Genomic DNA, 9,841 nt, shown 5'->3' with positions numbered 1-9,841 from the left:
AGAATTACGAAAAGAGATGCATAGTTTAAGTTCTGGACCCATTCAATTTTCAGATTTAATCTTTGAAAGATTTTAAACTGTGTTTCTAATCAAAGAGCTTAACCCGAGACTCAAAATTAAGAATTGAGTATTCTACCGAAATGAGATTAATATTTCAGAGTTGAAAACTGTTTTCTTTGTTCATAAATTAAAATTTACTTAGGATTTGTATATTTTTCAATCCAACAATACAACGCAAAAATCGGAACTCGATTCATTTTATCGACGAGCGCGCCATCTGTACGACAGATACCGAAGTATTACATAGGCACCGAGACAAGTGATCACTTAATTTTGTTATTCAAACCTCAGGGCTCTCGAATTTGAGTTTTAAAAACGTTCTCTCATTGCTATGATTTAACGCCGAAATTTAATGTTCTTCTTGTAATTTCTAATTACGCTTACGCTATTAACATTTTGAGAGCCACTATAGTTCAATTGTAGCTGAAAACTCAACTCGAAAAAAAGCGATGGGAAACTATTTTTAACAGAATCGAACTCCCTATCAACGCAAACTAAAGGCAACTCAAATCTAATAAGATTGTATAATTTAATATAGTTGTTTCCGAGGTATGAATCATTGAATTTAGAAATCCTTCCTATTGAACGTTTCAAAACAGATCTTTACATTCTAAGGCCCTATTATAAAATATCTTTAACAAGCCAGGGACATTTCTTTCGAAACCATAAATGCTAAAATTGAGTGAAATAATTTCTTTATTATATTTTTCAAATTTCTTTTTTTTTTAAATAACTAAGATAAAATGGTTATCAGAATAAGTTAGGTCTACTGCTACCGAAACCCCGCTGGCCGCTGCCGCTAGACCACACTCGAGATTTAGATAACACATTCCAGAACCCCGAGGGTGGCTAATGCCTTGGTTGAGCGGTTTTTTGGGCTTTGCTGCAGCATGGATTTCATTAACCAACCAGGGATCCACGTTATATCGATAATCTCTCTATCATGTGTTTTTATTTTTTAATTTTCTTTTTTTTACTTGGCTTTTCTTCCGAATCTGTTTTCCTATGATTGGAAGATATTGCACCGCAATTTGGACATAGTTTTCCGTTTTAATTGAAGTTTGATTTGGCGTAGTTCTTGTTTTGTATTCCAATATGTTCACATTAAGGTTTTGTTTTTTTTTTTTGCAAGATTCAGCCTTGAGGCGAATCTAACAACAAAATTTCGTACTGGTATTTTTTTTGTAGAATGTTACTGGCCCAGGATAGATCATTTTTCAAGATGTTACATCTAGCCATTTTATATATTAAAACACATATAAAACAGGACTTGACAGGTTTTTAAGTGTTGACCGCCAAAAACTAGACTTTTCACTTTATTGTGACTTATGTGAATTTGTCAAATAATCATACTAGTGTCTAAAACTTGGTTGTGGGGGGGAATCTATTTGCCTCGCAGGTTTGTCTGCGAGAAAAGTGACAAAATATACTCTACTACAGTGTAGAGTGAATCAAACATTTAATCGTTGCCAGTTGAATAAATAAGTTTGTGTTCGAACAGCGGTGCAAATGTGTTGTTAAGCTTGCTTCCTGACACGTTAGTTATCTCTTTTTAAATCCAGAAGATAAGACGACACGCTGTTCAGTGAGCTTAAATGCTAACATCAAAGTCGCTTAGTATCTACCGCGAGCACCAACCGGTGATCGTGATCGGAATCTTCCGCCACCGCCGCCGCTGCTTCGACCACCGCCATATCCGCCACTGAAGCTGCTGCCGTAGCTATCGCGGCCCGAATCGCGGCTGTAACCACCAGGGCCCCCGGACGAGCGGCCGCTTCCGTAGCTGTCGAAACGACTTCCGCTGCGGCTTCCCCCACGGAATCCGCCGCTACCCCCGTTGCGGTAGCCGCCCCCTTCGCGGAATCCGCCCCGAGAACTAGACCGGAAGCCGCCGGCGCTGCCCGAACGACCCGGTGGGCCACGATATCCGCGGGGTCCTCCACGGGAGCTTCGACGACCCTTGGAGATCTCAACGCGAAGCTTCGAGCCAAGGATGTCCTGCCCATTCAGACTGTCGCAGGCCGACTTGGCCTCATCCTTGTCCTCGAACTCAATGAACGCAAAACCTGGGGGATTGAAAGCTACCCAAACAGAGTTCAATTTACCGTACTTGGTGAATTCTCCCTCGAGATCTTCCTTCTTGACCTTATCGGTGAGGTTGCCAACGTAGACGCGAGTGCCCTTCTGTTCGCTCATTCTGATTGATTCAAATCGACGAGGACGTAGACCGACGTAGAGTGTGTGCGTGCCTTGCTTGCGTAGATGTCGACGATGCCGTTGAAGCGTGTTACGACGTCGTAGCGTAGTTGTTTACGTAGATTGCGATTACTGTGGAATTGATCAGAATAGTGGTTCGTAGCGAAATAAGTTACTCAGAAAGTTGTCAATGGTTGGATTGGTTTTTTTTTTGGAAGTTGTTGGTGTTGTTGAACTTAGGCTCGATGAATGTGTAACTGAAATCGTCTCTACTGTTAGCATCATATCCGTATGCTTTCACTCTCAAAGTGTGGGCGAGGAGGTGGTTACAGTAAGTAGGTATTTTGAAGTTAACAGTTCGATTTGCTACTCTTTGCGCTTGCAATGATGCTTCAGTTAACACATGCGTCGTAGTTTATAGATTTTTTTTTGATTGGTAATCAATTCTTGGTAAATGTGTGTGCTATATCAAACAAAACATTCTGTGTCGAAGAAACGGTGGCACGCTAAGGGCTGTCCCAACGGTAGATGCAAAACACGGTTTTCGACCACGCTAAAACATTTCGGCTGGCACCGGTGTCGTAAATCGCTGTTTTAGCACTGTTATCGATTTCAAAATTCCCAACAGTTATACGCCTTTGTTCCAAATTCATGCAAATTTGGAACAGGATTTCAAAATATACGACAGACCGATTTAGTTCACGGTGAGAAAATTTTAGCCAACAAAGATTTCTTTCACACATGTTTGGGTAACATTGGGTGTGATAATAGTTTCTTTTTGAGATATTATTTGAATGTTTTTTTTTTCGCTTCAACCAGCCTATACATAACATAAATTGAGAATAGATGTTAATTAAAACCATATCAAGTATAAATAATAATAGATGTCACATTATTCTCGATTTAATATAATTAAATAAAAAGCTTTTGAAAAAAAAGAAACGAAAAGAAAATTTTAATACTTTTTCGATGAGGTAAATCAAATATTTAATTGTTTATGTTTATTGTTTGTTCGATAATTTTTGTTTTGTTTGATATATTGAGAGATTTCTTATAGATTGCTCGGAGTTTTCGCCAATGGCAGCATATTTTTCTGTATCCATACATAAATTTACAAAGTGAAACAAGTTTTTGTCAAACAAAAATGTCGACAAATCAAAGGAAAATTTCCTTTGACTTTGGGATAAACATTTCTCGTTTCTTTTATCAATGTCAGCAATAGCTTGAAAAAAAAAATGCTTTTTCATTTCATTTTAACAAAACCTTATTCCATTGATTCAAAGCAATTTGATTAAATCAATTGAAGAATTGTTTCAATTGAGCTTTTTTTCCTCGTTGTGTAGTCATTTTTGCTTTTAAATTAATGAAATCCTGGTAGAACAGTTAAAATCATTGTTCTGTCAAAAAGAATATTCGTAGAATTAATTTTAAGACAATCAACCGTAAAACTCAAAACTTATGCAATTTTTTCAATAAAATGGGTTTTTTCTTCTCAATTATTGAGTGTCTGCAATGAAAGTGTTTCCGTTTTAAATTTGCTCCTACACCGGTGGGGAGTGGGTGTTTTAGCCGATTCTAAAATTTCAAATTTTGCTAAAACTGGTATACTTAAAACCAATATTTACGCCTGAACCGTTGCAGGTGCTCTAATAGGGTTGTAGGTGGTAATCGAAACTAAACAGATGACGAGTATAACTGCACTTAAGAGTAGGATTGTTTTTTTTCTTTGGTGGTAGGTAGAAGGCTGTTATACAGATACGGAGAGTCGGAGTAGAAAGCGGAGATGAGGATTTTGTTTTTGGCACGATGAATATGAAACAGGAAGTTCTTGTCTAATCAGATGTGGTCGCCATCTTGTAATTTTTTTTTCTCGTTCACAGAACTCAGATGATGTTAGGTGCGCAGATGCAGCTCTAGAACTGATTGCAGGCTAGTAGGAAAATCGCAATGATGGTTTTTTTTTCGTTTGGCAAAGATGATGAATTTCGTAGCATTTTTTACAGGCTAAGTAATTAATCGAAGGCGAGGGAAAGAGCATTGAAACGCCACATTTGTTTTGGAATATCAAGCACGATACATTCATCGAAGGTATTGAATAGAACGATGATGACGAAAATAATAGGAAAAGGTGTGGACTATATAGAATGATTTATGCCATATGCCGAAGTGACGTATATGCCATTTTCAATTTTCGCCAATAAGTGTTTTTCACTTTTTTTCCCTTCTCAGGGACTTATCATGAAATGTGATCTGTATATTTACAGTATCACATTTCGAGAAAGTCCCGAAAAGTTAAAAATAAGAAAAAAGGAAAACAATGGCCAAATATGACACATACGTCACTTCGGCATAATACAGCAGTTTAGTTGATGGATTTTCCACCCACATTTGGGCAGAGGATGAAAATACAGGAAGTAACTATTCCAAGACAAGGACACCAAAAAGTAATATTAGTGGCAAGTTGAAATCAAAACGAAAATTCTAACGAATTCCATGCATTTCTTATTAGCTATCTTGAGCTCAAAAAAACGAAAAAAGAAAAATCATCGCATGGAAAATCCACGCGAGGCATCGAATTTCGTATTGCGTGATCGTGTCTTGTTTTAATGCTTTTTTTTCTTCTAAGTGCTTCTCACATCGCAGTTATTGATTTTTCATTCATCGCATGCCAACCAAGATGGCGGTGCATGTTTCTCGTCACTCATCCGTAGTACGAATTTGCAGGAGGAAAATCGAAGAATGTATTTTTAGAGCCGATGATGATTGCGAGAATAAACGAAGATTTTGGCACTAGTTGGAAGAGCGGTTTTTTTTGTCCGGAATTTTCATTTTTCAAATTTGCTCGGAGAAGCCTGAAAACGACGCCAGCGAAGAATCGGTATCATCACCCGGGGGTGATGGAAAATCGACGAGTTACATAAATTTCCACATATGGTGCGTATTTGAATCGTTGCGAAGAAAATCGGTGAAAGCTCAGGCGGAGTTTTCGATCTGGCATTAGGATTAGAATTTGTTTTTCATTTACGAACTCGGAGATTTTGCTTCTACATCCAGTTTTCCCTTTACGGATCTCCAATATGGCGTCGTTCTTCGTATGATTTTAACAAGGCACGCACAAGCACGGGTTTCGTTGCAGAGAATTAAAAAATCAATAAGTTTCACTACTACGGAAAAAAGAACTCAAAAGGATTGATTTGTCGTAAAAGCGGTTTCTGATCGAAAACGTAGAAATTATTTGGTTGATTTTTGATGTTTTTTGGCAGAAATTGGTTACCGTCGATGGCGATCTTAAAATTTTTCGTTTCAAGCGGGCGGCGGCGTTGGCGAAGAAAGATGGCGTCGATGGTGGCTATTTTCTATTCACTGCTGGTCTGGCTGATGATTCACACCACTGTTTGTAGGGTTAACTGTTCAGAGAGTAAAAACGTTAAGCGTCCGCTCCAATCGATGAATGGAAACGGAATAAAATTATAAAAGTAAATCGACCGAAGGCAACCCGAAACCCGACCGAGGCCAATGGCTCGGGGCTCGGATGAATCAGCAGCCGAAATCTGACAGTCCCGTTAAGTTCATCGGCTTCGGCTTTTCTGCGTCTTTCAATTAATTAGGGTAACCAAAAAATGGTTAGTGAACAGGATGAACTCTAGAGTTTGTTTTGATTAGGTCGTATGAACCATTGTAAACAAAATAGAGCTAAAGACTAGAGTGCCTATAAGATATCTATCGAATGTTGCCATTGTTCTGCGGAAGGGAGGGCAAGTGTTTCAACTCCCATTCTTCTTATCAAGAGAAGACTTAGCCCTCGCACGAAGTGTAACCTGTATATGACGCTCATTAGACCGGTTGTTCTCTACGGGCACGAGACATGGATATTGCTCGAGGAGGACCTGCGTACACTCGGAGTATTCGAGCAACGAGTGTTAAGAACCATATTTGGCGGCGTACAGGAGAACGGAGTGTGGATGCGAAGGATGAACCACGAGCTTGCGCGACTCTACGGCGAACCCAGTATCCAGAAGGTGGTGAAGGCTGGCCGGATACGCTGGGCGGGACATGTTGCGAGAATGCCGGACGACTGTCCTGCAAAACAGGTGTTCGCTACGAATCCGGTAGGAACAAGAAGAGCGGGGGGCGCAACGAGCGAGGTGGTTAGACCAAGTGGAGCGTGAACATAAACCGTTACCTCCGTTAAAAAAAATTTTTGTGCCACACCACTCATAATTATCATCTTTTCGTTCTCGCCCCTCCACCTAGCCCGCCGCCACCCAAACGCCACTCAAAACCACCGCCACCCACCCGCCACCTCCCATCAGTAACCCACGCACCACCGCAGCAGCCCGCAACAATCTAAGAACTTATAAGACAAGTGTTAATAATCTTATTATATTGTATAAAACTGTGAAATAGCAAACGAAAAGTGCCGAGCACTCCTTCACAGAGCATTATTTCGCTCACTGGAGTGCTCATACATATTTTGGAATAATTTTGTAAACGAATTGTTAAAATTGTTTTGACAGGGTTTTGTGCCTGTTGGAGAAGAGGCTTGAGGGAAGCTTAACTCCAGCGGGCTTTCCCTGTCCGAGGAAAAAATAAATAATAATAATAAAATAAAAAAATCTGGCGAACGTGGGGTGCCCGAGGAATTGGAGAACGGTTGCCATGGACCGAGTGAATTTTAGGAATAATGTTCGTCAAGTTATGTCGTGAGACGGAATACTATGTAAATAAATAAATAACCTCTGGCTTATAAGCCAGACACGTTCGCCATTAGGCTAAACTAGGGTTACCATATCCCGCGAGACCAAAAAGAGTACATTGAAAACATTTATCTTAAAAGTCGAGAGAAAAGTTTTACAGTAGAACCCTGCATATCCAAGCTCCTGTTATCTGCGATTTTGCGCTATTCGAGCCACCAAGTTCATACAAAATCGATATACACTGCCGGCCAAAAGTTTGGGATCACCCACTAAAAAACATGCAAATTTTGATCGTTCATATCTCAGCCGTCTTAGGACATATTGGAAAGCTTCTGATCTTATTTGAAAGATAATGAGCAATAGCTATCTCGGAGGTATTTTGCCCAAATATAATGTTTTAGTTTTGAACTTAAAACTTAACCTAAAGTTATAACATTTTCAAAAAATCGCACTCAATATTCAAAGCCGATCATCTCGGGATAGGGTGGACCAATTCTCAAAATTTGAGTGGCATTAGAATTCCTGTTCTTTACTTCTCAAAACACAATCAAAAAAATTTGAGAAAAAATTCAAGAATGTATTTTTAATTAATAAAATAGACACTTGAGTTATCGTCCAAAAGTTTGGGATCACCTCTTTGTATGGTGAGTTTGGGATCATTCTTATAAAAACATGCAAATTTATTTTATTCATATCTTTCTCATCTAACATCGTATTGCAGATCTGAAGGGTTCATTTGGAAGCTAAGGAATTGTTGTTTTTTAATAAATTCATTCAAAAATTATATTTTGAAGTGATAACCATAAAAAAATCACCTAAAATTAATTGTTTTTTTGAAAGTTCTCGGATTTTTTTTATAGTTCTCACCTTAAAATATAATTTTTGAATGAATTTATTAAAAAAAAACAATTTCTAAGCTTCCAAATGAACCCTTCAAATCTGCAAAACGATGTAAGATGAGAAAGATATGAATAAAATAAATTTGCATGTTTTTATAAGAATGATCCCAAACTCACCATACAAAGAGGTGATCCCAAACTTTTGGACGATAACTCAAGTGTCTATTTTATTAATTAAAAATACATTCTTGAATTTTTTTCTCAAATTTTTTTTGATTGTGTTTTGAGAAGTAAAGAACAGGAATTCTAATGCCACTCAAATTTTGAGAATTGGTCCACCCTATCCCGAGATGATCGGCTTTGAATATTGAGTGCGATTTTTTGAAAATGTTATAACTTTAGGTTAAGTTTTAAGTTCAAAACTAAAACATTATATTTGGGCAAAATACCTCCGAGATAGCTATTGCTCATTATCTTTCAAATAAGATCAGAAGATTTTCAATATGTCCTAAGACGGCTGAGATATGAACGATCAAAATTTGCATGTTTTTTAGTGGGTGATCCCAAACTTTTGGCCGGCAGTGTATTAACCGAGCAATGCGCCCGGATGGTATGCAAAACAGATGAAAAAAGATTTATTGATCATTTCCTTGACTACCTTGGATACGCGGGGCCCTACCTCAATTTAAAACCGAAATATTTCAATTTTTTTTAAATGTCAATTTTTGCTTGAGAAATCATACTTTTTTCAAAAAAATTCTTAAGCTATTGAAAAGTGAAAGAGTTTTCAGATTCGAAGGGATAGCATTATCGAATGTTATGCTGACAAACCACTAAAGACATGATGAAATCATGCATTTCAAGAAGAGTTTTCAGGCGTACATTTCCTTTACAATCATCACGTGCGCATTTGTTTTACATACGTGGCATTTAAGTATAATGCCTAAATTTTGTGCATATGGATTGCTCATAGGTCTGTTCATTTCGATTAAACAAGATGTTCAAGCAGTATGTTGTAAGTTGTATTCCTTTCGTACTGCCGCTATTCGCAAGACTGTCCCATATGCATTTTCGTCATTTTTCAGTTTATCTAAAAAATCGTTCAAATACAGTTAGTTCTTCAATTTAGACTAAAAACTTTCATAACTTTGTACTCAACATATATGAAAAAAATACCAAGTCATGTCTGTCCCATATGAAATATACCCGCAAAGCTGTCCCATATGTCTATTTTTACAGAATGCTTCAAAATTGCTCCTCTATTTTACGTTAATTTTACAAATATTCATACAATGTGTGCGACAAAATAAGCATCCATTGAAATTGCAAAAGTTAGACTAGATAAAACGGTACAGTAAAGTTAAAAATAACAATCTCCATAATTTTTACAAGCTAAGTTTAGCCTAATGGGTAAATTCCATCAAACTATTTTTTTTTTAATTTCGTATGAAGCTTTTTGAATTGTTCTTCGTAAAACATGGAAATAGTCAGCTACAAAGCCATATTTTTTAGGTTTTTGTCATGCTTTTACTTGCGGCTTGGACTTTCATAAAATCTATGATCAAAAATACGCGTACCTTGTGACACACGCTTAAGTCATATTGAATTGATTTTTCTCATCAAATATTTGCAGCCAAGATACTTTGCTGTTTCCGATTCAGCATTAAATTAATTTGAAGGTATTTATAGTCTTTCTTAAAAGATAATCTACCGAAAAACTTTCCAAAATATGATGGTACAAGTTGTTTTATTCATGGAACGTTGTTATTCATTTTATTTTAGACCCACTCAATTCTTACTTTTTTTTTGTTTCGATTATAGTCGTTTTACCATCTTTATGGCATTCGCGACTTTATCAACGGTGCAGTTGGCGGATCGTTATTAAAAAACTTATCCGGTACAACTGTGTTCGATGTTTGCTCTTGGGCTCGAACTCGCGGACATCGGCTCAGGAGACAACAGACTTGCCAACTGAGCTATATCACAAGCCCCACTCAATTCTTACGATAAACTTTCTTTATCTTTGACTATTTAAACATGTCAAAAACA

The 9,841-nt window shown here is 37.6% G+C and overlaps 1 protein-coding gene across 1 annotated transcript; it reads right to left on the bottom strand.

The window, feature by feature from the left end:
* Positions 1 to 738: 738 nt before the first annotated feature.
* LOC129746345 (RNA-binding protein Rsf1-like) lies at positions 739 to 5,734 on the bottom strand. The gene is made up of 2 exons (XM_055739962.1): positions 5,531 to 5,734; positions 739 to 2,388 (listed from the first exon to the last, which is right to left on the bottom strand). The coding sequence occupies exon 2, from the start codon at positions 2,254 to 2,256 to the stop codon at positions 1,675 to 1,677; it is 582 nt and encodes a 193-aa protein (XP_055595937.1). The 5' UTR covers positions 2,257 to 2,388; positions 5,531 to 5,734; the 3' UTR covers positions 739 to 1,674.
* Between the last annotated feature and the right edge of the window lie 4,107 nt (positions 5,735 to 9,841).

This window comes from Uranotaenia lowii, chromosome 2, assembly GCF_029784155.1.
Source record: "Uranotaenia lowii strain MFRU-FL chromosome 2, ASM2978415v1, whole genome shotgun sequence".
In the NCBI taxonomy this organism is placed as follows: Eukaryota; Metazoa; Arthropoda; class Insecta; order Diptera; family Culicidae; genus Uranotaenia; species Uranotaenia lowii.
The sequence above is the reverse complement of the archived record's forward strand: the minus strand, read 5'-3'. Positions and strand labels throughout refer to the sequence as shown.

Coding starts and splice junctions, on each gene's coding strand:
- LOC129746345 (XM_055739962.1), bottom strand. CDS start 2,256: ATGAGCGAACAGAAGGGCACTCGCGTCTACGTTGGCAACCTCACCGAT.